Source organism: Petaurus breviceps, unplaced genomic scaffold (genome assembly GCF_028583685.1).
Source record: "Petaurus breviceps papuanus isolate PSGF00001 unplaced genomic scaffold, PetGlider_PUasm1.0 558, whole genome shotgun sequence".
Classification (NCBI taxonomy): domain Eukaryota; kingdom Metazoa; phylum Chordata; class Mammalia; order Diprotodontia; family Petauridae; genus Petaurus; species Petaurus breviceps.
In genome coordinates, this window is record NW_027186376.1 from 4056968 (window position 1) to 4077935 (window position 20968).

The 20968-nt window shown below is 41.4% G+C and overlaps 1 protein-coding gene and 1 pseudogene across 1 annotated transcript; one reads left to right on the top strand and one right to left on the bottom strand.

Annotated features, from left to right (window-relative positions):
- Positions 1-5977: 5977 nt before the first annotated feature.
- LOC138172984 (acrosin-like) lies at positions 5978-15040 on the bottom strand. The gene is made up of 5 exons (XM_069102828.1): positions 14958-15040; positions 14183-14377; positions 13440-13723; positions 6946-7091; positions 5978-6274 (listed from the first exon to the last, which is right to left on the bottom strand). Exons 1-5 carry the CDS (start codon positions 15038-15040, stop codon positions 5978-5980), a joined length of 1005 nt encoding a protein of 334 aa, XP_068958929.1.
- Positions 15041-16311: 1271 nt separating this feature from the next.
- On the top strand, positions 16312-19204 carry LOC138172985 (putative monooxygenase p33MONOX pseudogene; annotated as a pseudogene).
- Positions 19205-20968: the final 1764 nt, after the last annotated feature.

The following is a 20968-nucleotide window of genomic DNA, read 5'->3' on the forward strand; positions in this document are numbered from 1 at the left end:
AAGGAAGGAAGGAAGGAAGGAAGGAAGGAAGGAAGAGAAGGAAAGAAAGAAATGTGATAGGTAGATAGATAGATGATAGATTAGATAGATAGATAGATAGATAGATAGATAGATAGATAGATAGATAGATAGATAGATAGATAGAGTGAAAAATTCTACTTCAATATGCACTCAGACTCTACCAGTTCTCTCTCTGCAGGCAGGTAGCATTTTTCATCATGGGTCCTTTGAAATTGCTTCAGATCATTGTCTTGATCAGAGTAGCTAAGTCTTTCATAGCTAGTCATTGCACAATATTGTTATTACTGTATACAATGTCTTCCTGGTTCTGCTCACTTCATTTTGTATCAATTCACATAAGTCTTCCCAGGCTTTTCTGAAACCATCCTGCTCATCAGTTCTTATAATACAATAGTATTTCATCACAATCATATACCACAACTTGTCCAGCCATTCCCCAATTCATGGACATCCCAATTTCCAATTCTTTGCCACCAATATGTATGTATATGTAGATTTTCTTTGATCTCTTTGATGTATACACCTAGTAGGGGTATTGCTTACTCTAAAGGTATGCAGTTTTATGGCCCTTTCGGCATAGTTTCTCCAAAATGGTTGGACCAGTTCATAATTCCACCAACAATACATTAGTGTCTCTATTTTCCCACATCCTCTCAGCACTTGTGATTTTCCTTTTCTGTCATGTTAGCGAATCTGACAGGTGTGAGTTGGTACTTTCGAGTATTTTTAATTTGCATTTCTTTAATCAAGAGTGACATAGAGCATTTTTATAACTACTAACCACTTTGACTTCTCCTGAAAATTGTCTGCTCATATCTTTTGACTATCAGTTGGAGAATGGCTCTTATTTTTATAAATTTGACTCAGTACCCTATTTATTGGAGAAAGAATGAAAGGCCTGGTTTCATACCAGTTTTCTACTGGTGGCTAGAAGACATGGAACACAAGTCAGTCAATAAACATTTATCAAGTGACTATTATATGCCAAGCTAGGTGCTAGGGATACAAAGACAGTCCATCCCTGCCTTCAAGGAGTTTATGCTCTAATGGGAGAGAAAACATGAAAATAATGATGTCCAAACAAGCTAGGTATAGGATCCATTTGGGAAAGGCTTCCTGTAGAAGGTGGGATTTTAGTTGGGACTTAAACGAAACCAAGAGGTGAAGATAAGGAGGGAGAGCACTCCAGGCATGGAAGACAGCCAGAGAAAAATGCCCAGAGCTGAGAGATGGAGGGTCTTTGGAGACAACAAGTTTTCAGAGGGAAAATGAGTCTTAGAAGACAAAGAAGAGGGTGCATATGGATAGGTGTGAACAGACTGCAACATGGAACAAATGAGGAGTTATGAAGAAGGAACAGAGTAAAGCATGTCATCAGGCAAATGTATTAAGTATCAAAGAAGACAGGATGAACATCAAAGGAGGACAAGGAGGAACATATGGACAGTTTGAGGGCTCCAACTGGACCCTCGATATAAGGAGACAGCAAGGAAGGCAAAGCTGCATGTAGAAGGTGGTACATCATGCTGAGCTTTGCTAAAATGTAAGGGTTCTGAGAAGGGAAAGTGAGGCAAACATTACAGGTATGCGAATGGAGGGAAGGACGGTGTGCCTGAATGTCTAAGGAACAGTAAGTGGGTGTGAAGGAGAGTCGTGGATATTAGCTTCCAAAGTGTTAGCTTTAGGTAGTGAAAGGCTTTGAATCTCATCCTAGAAGCAATATGGAGTCATTGATATTTACTGAGTAAGAGAATAGCTTGCTCAGATCTTTGCTTTAGGAAGATCCCTTTGGCAGCTGTGTGGGAAATGGATCAGAGAAGGGAGAGCCTGAGTCAGGAAGACCAAGAAGGAGCACAAGCTTCAGGAGTTCCGGCAAGCTAAAAAAAGTTCCAAGTACATTACAGTTAATAGAAAGGAGTCACAATGCAATGAGCTTTTTGGCCACAGAAACTCCCAAATAAGGGGGTACATCATCTCAAGGGGGCAGCTGGGTGGCAGAGTGGATCAGGGTGCTAAGCTTGGAGTCAGGAAGACCTGAGTCTAAATCTGACCTCAGACATGCACTAGCTGTGTGACCATGGAGATAAGTCATTAATCCTGTTTGCCTCAGTTTCCTCATCTATAAAATGAATTGAAGAAAGAAATGGAAAACGATTCCAGTATCTTTGCCAAGTACTTTATTTACTATTTTTGAGTGATTATTAATTAGTGATACCTTACTCTTCTTTCTCTATTCTATCTCTTTCTTTTTTTTTTTAAATCAATAGGGGTTAAGTAACTTTCTCAAGGTTACACGGCCAGTTATTTCTGGGTGTGGTGCTGAGCATCTGAGCCCAGATTTGATCCAGGTCATCCTGACACTGGAGCCAGTGCTCTTACTCGCTGAGCCACCTGGCCGCCCCTTATTCTATCTCTTTCAAGGATATTTGTCTCCTAGAACAAGTAAGTACACAGTTTTTATTTCTAATTGTCCTTTAAATATTTAATAGAATTCTTTTGTGAATGGATCTGAACCTGGTGCCTCTTTATATAGCCCTCATTAATGACCTGCTTAATGTACTTTTCTGTGATTGGTTCCTTTAGGCTATTTCTGACTTTTAAGGAGAATGTTTTATTTTTTTAAGTCCTTCTATTTTATATTCTCAGATTAGTTAGCATGTCAATATGTGCACTGTTCTCTGATAATTGTCATTATTCTTCATTCCTTGTGACTTCCTTTCTCTCATATCTCCCTGTGATCATGTGATTTTTCCTACCCCATTTTTTTTATTAAATTGGTTAATCATATATCAGTTTTATTGGTTTTGTGGAAAACTTTTCTTTATTAATTCAGTCATTCATTTTTATTTGCTACTTTCTCCATTACTTGGTATATTTTATTTTGTCATTTCTTTCATTATAAACAGTTCATCTTCTTTTTCATTAATAAAAAACATTTGGGGTAGAAATTTGCTTCTCACCATCATTTTCGCAACATTCTGTAGATCTTTACATGTTATATTTATATTGTCATTATCTTGATGGTGAAAAACATCTGTTTTGCCTTTGACACCAGCACTATTCAAAAAGTCATCTTTATCTCTAAGTAAGATCTATATTTTATCAGACATTCCTTCTTAAGCACTATTTTAATGCATTTTTATTTGTAATTCCAGTGTTTAAATTTTTGCCTTTTTGAATTTATTTATAGCTAAGTTCTAAAATATGATCAGTTATTGTGTTCTGTGGATTTTCATGCAGAGGCCGTATTTTTTCCTACTAGATATTTATCAGCTCCTGGTTTGCATAGCTCTCCATTTGAGTTTGTAACTTCCTAGTTTGGCTTTTTTAGGTGACTTCTTGTATACTGATGCTATGGTTTCAAATTTTCCCTCTGTTGACTTTTGTACATGCTGATTTTTGTAAATCAGTTTTTACCTTATAAATTTAGTTCTAGCATTGGGTGCATAGATATTTAATAATGACCAAAGGACTCAGACCTAAAAGAAAATTTAAAGAGCATAGAGTCCAGTGACCTCATTTTATAAATAAGGAAACCGAGACCAAGAAATGTAAAGTAATTTTCCCAAGCCTACACAGACAGTAAGTAGCAGAGCCAGTATTCAAACTTAAGCCACTGCATCTAGATCCTGTGATCTTTTTACTTCAATAGGCTGCTTCTCCAATGACATTCTCATTATAACAAGCACCATTAAACATATTATTTTGCTTTCTCTTAATGCACTCTAATTTGAATTCAATTTTCTCTTGTGATATCACTACAACCCCCAGTTACTTGGAATCACCTGAACATAGTAAATTTTAGCTCACCCTTTCCAATTTATATTCATAAGGATGTTTCTGTATTGTATTCCTATAGGTAACATATTGTTGGGTTCTTTCTATTTCATTTAGTAACCCTTTTCTTTTTGTAAGGGATTTTAACCCCTTTACCTTCAATGAAATAATTGTTCAGTTGAAATATCTTTGACTTTCTTAAGTTATTCTTGTTGGAAATTAATATAATCTTGTTTCATAAATTCTAAAGATTAGACAAAATCATTTAAAGAAGTCAAAATCAAAGGATATAGATTTCAATCCGGGCTCTGCTACTTACTGTGAGACCTTAGACAAGTGACTTTCCCTTTATGGGCTTAAATTTCCTCATCTTTAAACTGAAAGTTTTATTAGATAATCTCTAGGATCACTTCCAGCTCTAAATCCTAAAATCCTTTTCCAATCTTTTCATAATACACTAAACATGGTCCCTGTATTTCATACTGTTAACTGTTTTTAGCAATACTTGACTTTTCCACCCTCCCATTTCGGGTAGAATTATTGCACTAGGATTGCTTTCCTTCTGTTTTTCCCTTTTTCCCTCCTCCCTCATTCTCTTTCTCCCCATTCATGTCACTCAGTTGTTAATCCAGACTATCTTATTGGTTGTTTAATCCTCCTATGGCAATTACCTTCAGTTTGTAGCTAATCTCAGTTGCAAAGCATTTGATTCCTAGTACTTGATACTTCCAAGTATTTGATACCAAGTACATAGCTTAGTGATGCATTTCTTTGCCTTTGATTGCCAAAAATTGCCTCTGATTGCTATCAGTTTCTCAAGTATATCTCACATAAGGTTTATCAGCGCCTTCCCCCATCCCAATCATGACCAGTAAATTGAGTCTCTCCAATGCACTAGATGAAATTATAAGATATAATGTAAGAGTACACCCCTCTCAGACTTTAGTCGCATTTCTCATTCACCCCTTGATACATGTACTCAACCTCTTTCCTCTGGAAATATTGCAGGGGGAAATGTCTCATTTCTGAACTATTAGTATATCCCATTCCAGTTTCTTGTATTTCCTTTTTTGTAGAAATATCTTTGGCTATTGATATTGGTGGATTTTTAAAACATGGGATGTCTTCCTTCTTCTTTGTAAAATTATCTTGCAATATCAAAGTTTAACGATTCTATGTCTGGACCAGTTAATTTTGGGTTTAATCTCCATTACCATCTTGTCAATTTGCAATTATCCCCCATAATTTCATGATTTGTTCAAATTTTCTGCCTTGTTCCAACTCTACATCCCCAGAATTTCTTCTGGGTTTACATGACCCAGGTGTAAAAAATATGCTTCATTCCCCATCATGATAGGCTGTTACAATCTTTGTCTATACTATAGCTCTTGTTCCCTATGAAGCCATTCCTTGGTGCTAGAACTGGTTGATGGGTTCATTGTAACTAATGAAGATAATGTATAAAAAGGCCTCACCCATATCCACTCCTCAGGTCCCACCAATTAAGGGCCATTAGTCTCAAGTGGAGCCTATATATTTCCCAGTTGGTGAAAGTTTTGACATTCCAGAGTAGGAGAATCCTTGGGACCCAAGGGGGACTACAAGATAAAAGCAGCCCACATTATATAAAGAACATACCTCTTGGCCAATGAATAACATGATTTGGTTAGCAGCAAATATGGTAGTATTCTCCTTGATTCAACTCAGATGCCTGAGAAATATGTGGGCTTTAAAAGTACAATTGGCATAAGTCAGCAAAGGATTGAGCTTAAGAAATCGAAGAGGAAATGTCACAAAAGAGTAAAAAAAAAATGGGAGTAAGGAAAAGGTTCTGGGTTGGGGGGAGAGGAGGCATGAGATTTTAGTCAGTCATTACCAGACAACTGATTCAGATCTTTCCCATGATATGATGTGACAAGAAAGGGCCCCATGGATGGGCAAGAAACAGGCCAAAGAGTAACCATTGATTGAAAACAAAAAAATACTATTCAATGAGCTGGGTTTGTTTCTTCCTTCCCCAGCTAAAGAAATGGAACCAATAAAGTTGAAAGCCAGAAAGACCAGGAAAGAGATTGACCCCAGGACAGCCAGTGCAGCTGTGACCCCACAGCAGCTTTTCTTCCCCTTGGAGGGGGAGGAACAGATACAGCTAGGTCAAGTGGGGAGGGGACCTCTTTTCCTATCTTGGAGGTTGCCCTGGGATGCTTGAGTGGGAAAAGTCCTCTTCAAGCTTCTGAGCTGCCCCTCTGCCCAAAATCTCTGGATAAGATGCCAAGGTTTCTGCAGCTGAAAGCAGGTTAGTCATCTTCATATCAGAATCAATCTTGGAATTAATCCAGGTCAGAAAGTGCCAGGTGGACGTGTAGAGACCTGGCAGGTTTGTCCGAGCACAGCCGACAGCCCAGCTTGCAATTCCATGAACCACGTATGTTTTAGTCTCATTGTCCTTGCACATGAGTGGCCCTCCACTGTCTCCCTGCACAGAAGGGATATAATCATCCTCTTAGAACACACAGTCATAGCTCAGGACACACAGCTGCTGCTATCTTTGAACACATGGTCACTGTTGCCTCAGTATACATGTCCACTGTCTCCTTGGGACATAGACTCACTCTCTAGGTCTATAGATACCTGGTCGTTCCTCCCTCAGCACACATGCAAGTGCAAGGACCTCATTTGGACCTAGAGGGGTCTAAAGTGTTCAGAGTAAATGATGTGGACTCAGGGAAGGTTCTGAGCATGAAGGAAGAGTTCCAACAGAGAATCCCCCCCCCCCAGGTCTCAGACAAAAGTTTCCGGGTATGTGTGCCTAGAGGAGAAGCTACTGATTGTGTTTATGGTGGGGGGGGAGGGGGGAAGGGGGAAGGGGAGTAGGAGGGGCAATCTCCCAACTGTCTTCGTCCTGTACAGTGATATAACTAGCATATTATATGGCTTAGAGAAAGGACCTATGGGGTAGAGTGAAGGTTAGAATTAGGATGGGGGAAGGACAAAAGGGATCCCTGGACATGGGACCTCAGGACTTTGGAGGGAACTGGTAGCAAGTTGGAGGATAGATTTCAGACTGAAAGAGGGGCTCTCAGATTCAGAGGCCTAAGAGTCTGGGGGCCTTGGGACTTGAGGGACCCTCAGGAGAGCAGTTATTACCTGGCAAGTGTCCATGTTCTCATCTGAGTAGCTAGCACATACGTTGTTTGGATGAACGAGCCCATGGTACCAATCAGTTTCATTGCATTTGTCCAAATCGGTGACCATCACCTTTGCTTCCTGTACAATTGGTGCTGCCAACCCAGCTATCGCCAGAGAACTATGTTAGACCCGTCACTGAGAAGTCTAACCCCTAGGATTCCCTGCCTCATCTCAAACTATATGATTTCCTATGACCCCCTATGACTTGCTATTCCCCACTGGGACTGCCAGTTACCTCCCTTAACTCTATGACCAGGCCCTTTGATCCCCATAGGCCCCTGGGCTCTTTCCTTAAACTAAAGGTGGCAATCAGACTGAGCTTTGAAGGGAACAAAGGATTTCAAGAGTTATGGAGGTGAAGAAGCAGGATGTATTCTAGGCATCTGAGATGGTCTAGACAAAGTCATGGAGATAGGAAATGGAATGGTAACATGTAAGAACAACTTTTCCCATAAGTAAGGAAATTCTATGTGAGTAATGGAGGATTGGGGGGAGGATGAAATCATTTCTAGTCCATGATCTGAAATAGCAAAATGGAAGGCCACAGACCAAGACCAGAATGTACCTAATAGAAACTGGTGATGGACTCAAGGTGTGTTTACACTATCAGACATGAACAAGGTGGGAATTTATTTTATCTGACTGTACTTATTGGTTCCAAGGCTTTTCTTTTCTTTGTTCCTTTTCCAATGGCAGAAGGAAACAAAAAGGAAAACAAAACTCCTAAGACTGAATTTTTTCAAAAAAAGAGTTGATAATGTATTTCCCCAGAGTCATGAAAACCTAAAGAGTTTTCCAAGCTGAAAGTGTCACAGTAATCACAGAATCACAGATTTAGATCTGGAGGGGAACTTGGAGGCTACTGAGTCCAGATCCTTCATTTCACAGATGAAATTAAGGCACAGAGAGACCAATGACCTGCCCAGGGTCATACAACTAGGAAGCTCCTGAAACAAAATCAAAAGTCATGTCTTCCTGATTCTAGGACTCGATTATATCTAGGTTATAGGTCATACTAGCCTTCTCCCTTGACTCATTCCATAGTTCATCTTCTTATCCTAAGCACTCGAGTAATCTAAAAGTATATTTTCTTTGTATAGGCATACCTCATTTTATTGTAATTTGCTTTATTGCTCTTCACAGATACTGCGGGTTTTGGGGGGTGGGGGAGCTTTGGTTGGTTGGTTGGTTTTTTTTTTCAAATTCAAGGTTTGTGGCAACCCTGTGTCAAGCAAGTCTATCAGCACAATTTTTCCAACATCATGTGCTCACATTATGTCTCTGTGTCACATTTTGCTAATTCTCACAATATTCCAAACTTTTTCATTACTATTGTATCTGTTATGGTGACCTGTGGTCCATGAACCGTACCCATATAAGACTGTGAATTTGCTAAGTGTTATGTGTGTTCTGACTGCTCCACTGACCATCTCTCTCCTCAGATTTCCCTATTCCTGAGACACAACAATATTGAAATTAGGCCAATTAATAAGCCCACAATGGAGTCTAAGCATTCAAGTGAAAGGAAGGGTTAATCAATGCGGCAAACTGCATCATCTTATTTTAACAAATTGCCACAGCCTTCAGCAGCCACCACCTTGATCAGTCAGCAGTCACTAACATCAAGACAAGACCCTCCACCAGCAAAAAGATTATGACTCAATGAAGGCTCAGATGATGGTTAGTATCTTTTAGCAAAAAAAAAAAAGTATTTTTAACTAAGGTACGTACATTTTTTTAGAAATAATACTATTATATACCGAATAGACTACAGTATAGTGTAATATAATTTTTATGTGCACTGGAAAACCAAAATTTCTGTGACTTGTTTTATTGTGGTATTCACTTTATTGCAGTGGTCTGGAACTGAACCTATACTCCAAGGTATGCCTGTAATTACAGTTGGAATCTCTAATTAATTAGTTGGCTCAAACTCTAACTCCAGGTCATTAAGTATTATTTTTGGAGAAACTTTTTATCCAAACAGGAGTTATTTATATCTCTATATATAGTCAATCCCTTAATCTCCTTTGATCCTAGTTAAAATCACTGAATTTACAATTTATTAATGACTGGAATCAACAATAAAACAAAAATAGCTAATCATTTATAGTATTTTGACCGTAGAAAAGATGAAGTGAAGACAATTCCAACAAGAAGAAAGTTTCTCATCACCTTTCTATCTTCTCCACAGATTCCTACATAGATTCTTATAGATCAAAGTCAACCTACACACAATCTCCCTGATTTCATATGGAGTACTTCATAAAATTACAATCTCCACTTTAACTTCAAACTGATCTCCCAAACCTCCTTTTCTACAACATCAACATTTGGCTCTTAAAGATATACTATCAGTATCTGTAGTGTCTGTGGGAGAGTCTAGGAAAACAGATGTTACAAAAGGAAGGAGCAGAGAGGAAATGCTTATTTACATTCAGCAAATTAGATACCACGGACAGCACCTGTCACATGGAAAGAATAGCAGGCGAGATACCCAGATGTCATAGGAGACAAAATCCAAGAAAAGAACCAGTATTAATAACTTACGTAATAGTAATAATAACCTTGCATACCTATAAACAAACCTATATCCTAGCCTCTTCAGGGACTCTGTCTTATATCCAGACCCAACTGGGAGCCTGGAACTTCTCTCTCACCCAGATATACTCAGGGACCCCTATATTCAGTAACCCCCATAATTTCCTTCCTGGTCTAAAAGACACTCCAGCTCCACTTGGACCCCTGAAGGACAAACCCATTCTGAAGAGCTCCCTTTCCTAACCAGACTGCCTATTCCTCTCCTTCTGTGAGGTGTCCAGACAATACATTAAAAATTATTATGTCTAAATATATATATATATAGTATATATAAATATAATATATATTTATTATATAAATATCTAAATATATATATATATAGTATAACTAACAAGCAAGGTGAATCAGAGATCTCACTGTAAAGAAGCAAATTTGGCTTCACATATGTCCCTAATACTTAGTAGGATGGAACCTTATCAGATTACTTTGGAATGATATTTCTTATTCAAAAGACACAAGATAGGTTTTAAAAATATGCAACAATGCAGATTAAGAATATGTGTGCTTTTCTCATAGGACGATAGTATTCCATTACATTTATATACCATAATTTGTAAGTGTAATGGAATAGTACTATTATGCCAAAAGAAATTATGAAAATGATGGTTTCAGTAACCAAGATTAAGAGGGAAGTGGAAAATTAGGAAAGAATTTTTACAATCAATGTCTCTGATAAAGGCCTCATTTCTAAAATATACAGATAATTGAGTCAAATCTATAAGAATACAAGTCATTCCCCAATTGATAAATGGTCAAAAGATATGAACAGGCAGTTTTTAGAGGAAGAAATTAAAGATAGCCATAAGCATATGAAAAAAATGCTCTAAATCACTATTGATTAGAGAAATGCAAATCAAAACAGCTCTGAGGTACCACATCTCACCAGTCAGATTAGCTAAGATGACAAAACAGGAAAATGACAAATGTTAGAGAGGATGTGGAAAAATTGTAACATTAATGCATTGCTGGTGGAGTTGTGAACTGATTCAACCATTCTTGAGAGCAACCTGGAACTATGCCCAAAGGGTTATAAATAATTGCGTACCTTTGACCCAGAAATACCACTTCTAGGGTTGTATCCCAAAGAGATCATAGAAGTGGGAGGAAGACCCATATGTACAAAAATATTTATAGCAGCTCTTTTTGTGGTGGCAAAGAATTGGAAATTAAGGGGATGCCCATCAATTGGGGAATTGCTAAACAAGTTGTGGTATATGAATATAATGGAATACTATTGTGCTATAAAAAAAAAGAGGAGCAGATAGACTTCATATTTTTCTGGAGAGGCTTATACAAACTGATGCTGAGTGAGAAGAGTAGAACCAGGAGAAATCTGTACACAGTTACAGACACAACATATGTGTGACAACCAACTTTGATAGACTGGACTCTTCTCAGCAATGCAGGGTTATAAGACAACTCCAAAAGACTCATGATGGAGAGAGATGTCTACATTTAGAGAAACAGCAGAGTTTCAATGCAGATTGAAGCAAACTACCTGTTCTCTCTCTCTTTTTCTTGTTTTGTTCTGTTTCCTCTTTCCCATTGTTCATTCTGTGTGTTACAATCCTTCTTTATAACGTAATGTCTAATGTGAAAGTATTTGCAGATCCTATACTTGATTGCATGCCACCATGGGGTGGGGAGAAGAGGGAGGGGGAAAAAATTTGAAACTCAAAGTACTATGGAACTGAATCTTAAAAGTAAACTAAATCTTTTTAGTATCTTAGAATCTTTTAGTAAACTAAAAGCAAACAAATAAATTAATAAAGACCAAAAAAATTTTTTTAGAAAGAAAGTGATGGTTTCAGAAAAACCTGAGAAGATTTGTATGAACTAATACAGAGTGAAGTGAACAGGACAAGGGGGGAGGGGAATCATACAATAGCAGCAATAATGTAAAGACAAAGAACTTTGAAAAACTTAAAAACTCTAATCAATGCAATAAATTCCAAAGAACTCATGATGCCGAATGCCGCATGGACACAATGAGATAGAGAATAAGATAAACATTTTGGGACGTGACAAATGTGGGAATTTGGTTTTTCTTGACTATGGTATTTCTTACTAGCGTTTTGTTTTCCTTTTCCCCAAAAAAGTATAGAGAGAAAATAAATGCATGTTAATAGAAAAAATGAGTATTTTACAAAAAGTTTAAAGAATGTGTGTACTCATAATGTGAAGAAATTTAGGAATCAGGACAGAGAAACATGGGGAATAATTGGCTGGAATAATAATTGGTGGAAACAAGTGATATTGTCATCAAAATATGTTATAGACATCAGACAAAAAAGAGGAAAGAGATGAATAGTTTGGGAAATATATAAATCTTTCCAGTTGGGAGGGATGGTGGAAATGAAGGAAAGCTACAGCTAGGAAATGCTGGCTCAGGTACAAGCCAGGATTATTGTGTGAAAAACCTATGCTTGGTAATGGGGACACAGGAATTTGGAGACCTGTTGGTGGGAAGAGCCCCTAGACCAGGAATAGGATCCAAACCCAGTGCAGCAAAGTCCAAAGAGACTAGTCCAAGGTGTGAAGGGGGGTTTAATTCCAAGTAGACCACACAGGGGCAAGTGTGACAATGCATTTTCTCAATTCACCCACTCAACGAATATGGACTATGCCCATTTGCACATTTCACTACCCTCTTTACATCTGTACTGGTCCTTTAGCTTCCCTTGAATATCCCTACATACACAAGATGGTTCACACAGCTTCCAACTTCACTCATCTCCACGGCAACGGAAGTAGTGGACACCATCTGCCATTGTCCTGACATCAAAATTTCATAAGCAAAATCAGCAGCCTACTTATAGGGCAATGCTATGCCGCCTCTCACCTCCCTGAAGATTGGGTCCTTTCTCATTATTATGCTGGGAGTATACCTCTTGGATTTACTCTCTAGAGAAATTTCATAGCAATCTGCCCACTGGCAAGGTTCCATGGGACTGGGTTTCCTTTCCTGGCTCAAGTTAATGGCCCCATTCTTCATGAAGTTTCTCCTTGACCCCATCCCTCAGCTTCTAGTGCAAATTTTCCCAAAACTTCCTTGTACCCATTTTGCAAAGAGTCTGTATATACTTGTGTGTTATTTTTCCCTTTAGAATATAAGTCCCTTGAGGGTAAGGGCTCTTATATTTTTGTCTTTATAGCCTGGTGTCACTTGCCCCTGACCACCTGATTAGAGCTGAGGTGGTGAGGTGAAAATGACCTAGAAACTCGTACTGTTCTTCAGGGACTGACTTGCAAATTAGCAGAACGTCTGACCATCCATGGGATTAAGGAAGGAGCCAGTCAGCGTCCACGGTAGACAAGGCTTGAGGTAGCAGGCTGGAGCCACACAAGCCTGCTTGGAAGCTTGAGCGGGGAACCCCGAGAAAAGGAGAAGCCCGGGAATAAATGCAGAATGAGAACTGAGATCTGACTGGGTAATCCACAAATTCCAGAGAAACTGGCCAGTAGTACCATTTGCTGCCATCGGAGGCGCTAAAGATTCAGAGCCAGAGGTAGCTTAGCAGAAGCTGTTACTATCCAATACCCTGTTTCGGTGCTAATAGCTCACCCTCTGCTGTTGATTGTTTATTAAAGATGAGGGTGAGCATCCACCCAGCTTTTTAGACTGCTTGGTACCAAAACGCTAACCTCAGTGTCAAACAGTGCACACCGCTGGTTCACTCACTACTTGTAAGGGGGGGATTCTTTTTCTTCAAGTGGGCATTTTCATTCTTCTGACCTCCTGTAGTCCCTGAAATCTCCTCTGTCCTCTAACCTTCACCAACTTTACACCCCAAAGTGACCAGTGGATCACATGATCCCCACTATGTTCCCAAGCCTCCTCCCAGACTTACCTTCACCGCGTCTGAACCCCCAGCCTGTCACAACGCACGACTCCGGTGCCCGGATGGGGGACTCATTGGAGTGAAGGAGACAGGCGGTCTGCACCACATCGCCACAGTGGGCAGGGCTACTCATCTGCACCAGGGCAATGTCATTGGTGTTGAGCTTAATGTTGTATTGCTCGTGTATCAGGATCTGGACAGGTTTCCTTTCCTGCACACGGGGGTCCAGGGGACCTGACACAGCCCACTGAATCTCCCAGGCACCAACCAGCAGTCGCAACACATGCAGGTCACTACAGAGACAGCCAGGGACCAGAGTTTCCACCTGCCCAGGCCCCTCAGTAAGGGCCTAGCCCCCCTGGAGACATCCTTGGGGAGCACCCTTCAAGGGCTTTTTACCCCACCCCCAAAGAAAGACTCCTAAAGACAACCCTGGAAAGAGACCCATTGAGCAAATCCCTAAAGAGAACCAGATCTAGACAGATCACAAAGACAGCCCTCATAGGAATACCTAAAGAGAGAGATCTCTGAAGCCAAGTTCCTCAGAGATAGACCTCTGGAGAAAAAGTTCCTGGAAGGAGACCATAGGAAAGACACCCTGGAAAGAGAAACTGACAGGGAGAAATAGCTGCAGAGAAACACCTCAGAAATTCTAGAGATGGGAGCCTGAAGTGAGAGATCCTTGGGGAGATACCCTGGAGAGAGACACCCTGGAAAGAGCTTTCATCCAACCCTTTCCTTAGGCCTCTTACATTTTGTCCTTGAAGCAGTGAGCAGCGGTGAGAACCCAGCTAGGGGTCAATAAGGTCCCCCCACAAACATGGTACCTTCCCCCAGACTGGCTGATAATCTGTATACTGACCATCCAGGGCCAAGTCCCAGGCCGAGTATGAGAGTGTCCTACCGTGATCTTTTTTTTTAACCCTGGCCGGGATCCACAGGGCCCACTGGAATGGAAAATAGGTCATCAGGAGTGAGAGGGTCACAGACCACAGCGATCATGGGCAGAGGGAGTGAAATGTCCCCAAGTCTCAATCTCCCTCTTCTCCCCAGCCTTAAGGGCTGAGCCCCTTGAAGGGAAGGAAAAACAATGAGGAATGAGAGACCTCCATGTCTTCCACCAAGCTCATATGTAACATCTATGTTCCCTCAAATGTTCTCTCCTAAATATATGTCCTGCTTGTATGTGTGCCTCCCAACATGCTCTCTCTCTCTCTCTCTCTCTCTCTCTCTCACACACACTCCCAAAGGAGGCAAGGGGCCAGGAGAATTCTCTAACCTATACCTGAGTAAGAAGCCCATACAAGAGGCTGGTCAACAAGCATCTACTGGGGGACCTCCACTGAAGGAGAAGCCTTTGACCTCCTGAGGTAGTCCATTCCTCTTCGTAACAGCCCCTAACATACCCACCTGTGTTCCCAAATACACATTCTCCACATTCATTCAGGCTTGTCTCCACATAGTTTCCCATGTGCCCCCCACATACACACATATGTTACCCCTACATGTCTGGCTCCCTTCACTTACTCACATGAACCTTCCAAAGTGGCCCCTATAGTGCCCACAAGGGATAGCAGCAGTGCCTGGCACAGCACCCCTGTCCCTCCCATCCTTCAACCTGAACTGAAGGCCAGCATGACATAGTACACTGCCTGCCACTCAGCCAATCCTGACCCAGAACCTTTGTGATGACAAAAGAGATTCCCAAGGGAGACACTGGGGGAGGGGAAGCTGGGGGCAAAATGGGAGAAGTCTACAGACAGATAGAAGTGCAGGTAATGACTGCAGTCCTTTCAGAATTACAAAATGTTTGTCTCAAAAAAAAAAACCCATCGTGTGAAGTGCACAGTACAAGCTTATGGTCCCATTTTACAGATGAAGAAAATAAGGCTCAAAGAGAATCATATAAATATATAGAAGAGACTGAGAACCCAAGCTTTCCCAAATCCCATATCCTCCCTACAGTTTCTTTAAACAATGGCCACACAGTCTTTCCTTGAAGACTGTCAGTGACAGGGAGTCACAGGCTGAGGAGGCAAACCTGGGGGCACACCTAAGCTGGAATTGGAACTGACATCTACCTCTGCGTCTAGCCAGGACTGTCTCCTCTACACAACACAAGAGGTGGGGAAATGAACTGGGATTAGGAGTTGGCTAAGAAGGGCACTGGCTTGGGACAGAAACTCAGACAGAAGGACGGAGGGGATGTTATCAACATTCATTCACCCATGCCTCCTGTGTTCCAAGCCTCATCCTGTGTCCCAGGAAGAGGGGATGCATAAGAGGAAGCCTTGATCTCAGAGCTGGGAAGGGTGGGCGAACACACTAGGACAATGGACATGAGCAGGAGTGTGATTAGTGCTCATGGGGGCGGGTCCCGGGGGGAGGGTGGGCTCACTAGACTCCCCAAAAGTGTGGCTGAGGAGAGGGCTCTCCAGAGCCATCCATGTTTCCAGCCCACATTATGAATTGCCCGACATCTCCAACTCTCTGTCCTCCTCAAGACCAAAACAGGACTCGTTGTTTTTCCCTCTCCCACATGACAGCCCAGTCCAAAGCCTCTTTTCTTCCTAATTCACCTCTTTCAATTCAAGGCACCACCATCCTTCCAATCACCCAAATTCACAAGTTCGTTGTCATCTCCAGCTCTTCTCTCCCCACCCCATCCCCACCCTCACAAAACAGCCGGTATTTATATGGCACATCTTCTTTCGTTTAATCCTCAAACAACCCTGTAACATAAGTGCCATTATTGTCCCCATTTTTCAGATGAAGAAACTGATACTGAGATGGGTTAAGTGACTTGCCCAGGGTCACACAACCAACAAGCAGCTGGGAGCTGATTTAAACTCTGTTCATCCTGATTCCAAGTTCAACACTATCCACTGCCCTACATAATGTACTATATGCCAACCTTTCCAAGATGAAATCAGTTGGTAAGTCTTGGCAATTCTATTTCCTTGCCATATCTTGAGTCGATCCCTTTGCCTTCACTCAGTTCAGATCCCCATCCTCTCTCCTGGTCTAGCCTCCTTCCTAATTGGTCATCCTGACTCCAGTCTCTTCTCCCTCCAAACTATCCTCTCTCTGCCAAATTTATATTCTCAGTGCACAGTACTGAACCCTAAAATTCATCACTTCCTACAATCTACACCACTTTTGGACTTCTCCATCACACCCCAGGCACCTCATCATTGGGAAATGTCATGGACTGGAAAGATCCAACCAGCTTAGGTACTCACCTTTCATCAGTACCCTTTGACAGGAGGCCATGAGCTCCAAAATCTCCATTTAAGAGGACAGTCATCTCCTTCCACCATCTGCAGTGTTTCTGGACTTCTGCATCCCAACCCCAAGCTGGGAACCTTCTCCCCCATCCCCTTTCAGCTTTGGGTATTGTGGACTCCCCCCACCCATTTGATTATGAACTCATATGGGCAAGGGATCTTATCATTTTTATTTTTATCCTCAGAACTTATCACAGGGCTTGGAACATAGTAGGTGCTTAATAAATATTTACTTATACACTCACTGACTGACCTATCACCTCTGGGATAATAGACAAACTCTTCTGGCAACCAGAAACCTTCACAACCCCGGGCTCAGATACTGACTCAGTTACTTACAAGATGTGTGACCAACCTGTAAGACTAAGTCTCAGTCTTCTCATCTCTAAAGTGGGAATAATAATTGTTCCTACATTACAGGGTTGTTGTAAGGCTCAAACAAGCAAATGTGCATAAAGCCCTGGGCAAGTCTTAAAACATATATAAATGTTGGTCATGATTAAATAATCATTATTAAATAATAATAGAAAATATAAAAATCATTATGAAGTACATAAATCTGTTATTAGTAAATTCGCAAACATATAAGCAATAATATAATGTAGTGTTATTAATAATATATTATTTCACATATAACTCCTTATTCAATACATGAATCAGTTTTTAGCACTGTCTTTCCTGCATTGTCCCAAGTCTAATAATAGCTAATTTCGAGGTCGGCTACATGCCAGATACTGTGCTAAGCACTTTACAATAATGGTCACATTTGAGCATCACATCTGGAAAGTAGGTGCTGTTATTAAACCCATTTTACAGATGACACAACTGAGGCGGATAGAGGTCAACTGATTTGCCCAGGCTCACAGATGGAGTTAAATGTCTGAGGACGAATTTGAATTCGGGTCTTCTGAGTCCAAGCCTAGCTCTCTGCGCACTGTGGCGCCGCCTCTCTGCCCCGACTCTGCGGTGTCTTCTAAGGTCGTGTGTGCCTAGATAAGCTTATATCCAAGTATTTGACATAGTTTTGATACCATGAATGATATTCCTCCCTCAAATTCTTCTCGTTTTTGTTGGTGATGTGTGGAAATGCCGATGACTTGTATGGGTTTACCTGAGAGTAGCGGATAAGGCGCCGGACTTGGGGTCAGGAAGAGCTGGTTAAAATTCTGCCTCCTGCACTCAGTAGCCGGGGCAGTTAACTGACTCTGTGCCTCAGCTTCCTCCTCTCTGAATGAGTGCTGCGCTTCACTCTGCTTCTCCCGCTGAGGTCATTTTGGGTCTTGGAGCTACCTGTGTCATGGCCTCGGTTCGCCCCGTGCTTCGGCGCTTAGGGAGTGACGGGACCTGGAGCGCTGTTAGTCTCAGCTGCCTGTCCTTGGCGGAGTCTCGGGCTGCGGACGGTCTCTTCCCCGCCCCCCGCCCCCCTTTCCTCCATTCCACTCCCCCCCTCAGGGAAACCCAGCTGTCTGCAGAGTCTCTGGATGAGAGCCGCTTGGGACTCTTCATCACGAGCTGCAGAATACTTCCTTTTGACGTTCACGCTGGGAATCAGAGTTCTGGACATCTATCTAGAGAAACACCTGGATCGCCAGATGTGTCTGCTATTGGGCACAGTACAGGTGGGCTTCTAGGCAAGATATCTTTGCCAATTGGAATACATCACCGGGCATTCAGTTATGACGATGTCCTGGAGGATCCCACACCGATGACTCCGCCTTCATCTGACATGTGCAGTACATCTGTGGAAAAAGCCGGGCATCCCAGATCGGAAGTACCAACAGCTTTCTAAAGTTGAGGAAGGAGAAAATAGTTTCTCTGTAACTCCCTCAGCTTCCAGTGACCAATGAACAAGGCCCCAGTGGTGAAGGCCAAAGCTACGCATGTCATCATGAATTCTCTAATTACAAAACAGACATGAGAACATCGAGCGATTTGAGCAGCAGGCAGGGTTGACAGACAGGTGATACACTCCCCATAAAGGCCTCACCACAGAAGAAACCCAGTACCACCGTGTAGCAGAGGCACTCCATAAATTGGAATTACAAAATGGAGAAATGACAAAAGAAGATAGACTGATTGCTTCAACCCAATCTTCTCTGAGTAGCACACCCTATTCTTCTCCCAAGCAAAAGCCCAGAGGCTGGTTTACTCATGGATCTTCTGCTTCCTTACCTGGCCTACATGTCAGCAGCATGTATTCTGGGAATGGAGATAGAGACAAACCCTCATCTGAAAAAATGGAGCCTTTTTGGACCAAGAACCCTTCAGAAATCCAACTCAGGTTTCAGTGTCCAGTCTTACAGAGGTACTCAGAAGCCATCACCAATGCAGCTCATTCAGGTTCGGGCTACTAGAATTGCAGAAGACCCAGTAGCCTTCAAACCACCTAAGATGGACCTTCCAGTGATAGAAAGAAAGAAACAACCTCCATGAACCCATAGCATCAAACCAAGAGACATGAATGTATTAATTCCTACAGGGTTCTAAAGCGCTCTCTCTCTCTCTCTCTCTCTCTCTCTCTCTCTCTCTCTCTCTCTCGCCTTTTTGGAGGGCAATTGGGGTTAAGTAACTTGCCCGATGTTACACGGCTAGTTTTTGTATGTGTGGGTGTTAAGTGTCTGAGGCCCAAACCGAACTAGGGTCCTCCTGACTCCAGGCGGGTGCTTTACTCACTGAGCCACTGAGCCACCCCCTAAAGCTCTCTTTTCATATGAGCAAAGTTGTGTTCCCTGGTAAACCCACTGTTAAGTAGACAGAGTATCTTAGACTTTTCTTTCTTCCCATCCACCTTGCACTTGACATAGGAAAGATGTCATCCATTTACATTTCTGCTGAGGATGATATTCCTGAGGAGGTAGTGATTGTTTCTTTAAATATTTGTGCAAAGCTTGAATCTTTCTAATGAAGGAAGACCTATTCTATAATGTCCCAAAATTGGTCTGAATGACTTCTCAAAGTACAGTTGACTACAGCCAATTACTGATCTATAGAACTAGTTGAAGGGGCCAAGGGAAATAATTAAAATCTAGTAGTCTTTGTACTGCATATTTTATCCAAAATAAAATGAAATAAAATAAAATGAGTGTTGTCAGTAACAGCCAGTGTTCGAGGGCTGATTTTGATAGACTTAGCCCTTCTCAGCAATGCAAGGACCTAAAACAATTCCAAAGGACACACAATGGAAAATGCCAGCCACATCCAAAGAAAGAACTATGCAGTCAGAATGCAGAATGAAGCAGACTATTTTCTTTTTTGTTTTGTTTTATTTTGTTTTTTTTTCCTTTTGGTTTTTCCCATTCATTAAAATTCTTCTATGCAACATGAGAAATGTGAAAATGTGTTTAAAAGGAATATATTGCAGAGCCCATATCAGATTGCAAGCCATCTTGGGGAGGGAGGGGAGAAAATTTAAAACTTATGGAAGTGAAGGTTGAAAACTAAAAATAATTTAAGTTAAAAAATAAAATGAGTGTTAAAATGAATGTCTTCTGGGGTCCCTTCCAGCTCTCGATTTCTGGTGCTATGACATAATGCCCAGCTTTCTCACTAAAGCTATTTATTACTTGTCCATGGATCAAAGATCTCACCCTACAGTTGTCAACGGATGGTCTAAAAATGGTGTGATCTTTAGCACTTTCTTCTCAAATCCTCTTACTCTGCCAGAAGCAAAAGGGACCTACATAGGACTGGGAGACAGTTTGTAGTTTTCATGTCATGGGGCTGCTTTGCAGGGGGGGGGGGAGAATCTACCACTGATTGGTGAGTCTACTGGTGATGAGTCTCTCTGTATTTATTTGTGTGGATTGGTTCTTGGAAAGCAGAAGGAGGCTTTCTTGGGGACCATATTTGAGGGCTCTTCACGGCAGCACTAGCTAGAACTATGACTCTCTCAAAAAGGAAAACCTACCGGAGCTTATGTTCTATTCATTTCCCCTTCAAAAATTCAAGTCAGGTCCCTGCCACAGTGTGGGACAAGGCTTCACATCCTGCCACCTGGGCAATAGATGCTCTTTATGCCTTGGCTTAATATTATTATTATATTTATTATTTTATTATTCCAAGGCAGTGGTTCCTTCATAATATGGGCCCTTGGGCAGTCAGTCAGGTGATATCTGGAGGCCCCTTCCCAGAATCATGTCTTTAAATGCATAAACAATAAACAGGATTACAAAGGAAACCAAAGTCATTGAAACACAACTATCAAAATATATAAAAATCGACTTCACAGACTCCAGGGCAAGAACCACTGCT

What these genes read in the sequence shown, in the direction of transcription:
- LOC138172984 (XM_069102828.1), bottom strand. Translation starts at nt 15,040, where the DNA reads ATGGGAGGGACAGGGGTGCTGTGCCAGGCACTGCTGCTATCCCTTGTG. An exon ending in CACTGCTTCAAGGACAAAAT is followed by an intron (nt 13,724 to 14,182) that starts GTAAGAGGCCTA and finishes CTGTCTCTGTAG; the next exon opens with TGACCTGCATGTGTTGCGAC. An exon ending in GGGGTTCAGACGCGGTGAAG is followed by an intron (nt 7,092 to 13,439) that starts GTAAGTCTGGGA and finishes CTCTGGCGATAG; the next exon opens with CTGGGTTGGCAGCACCAATT.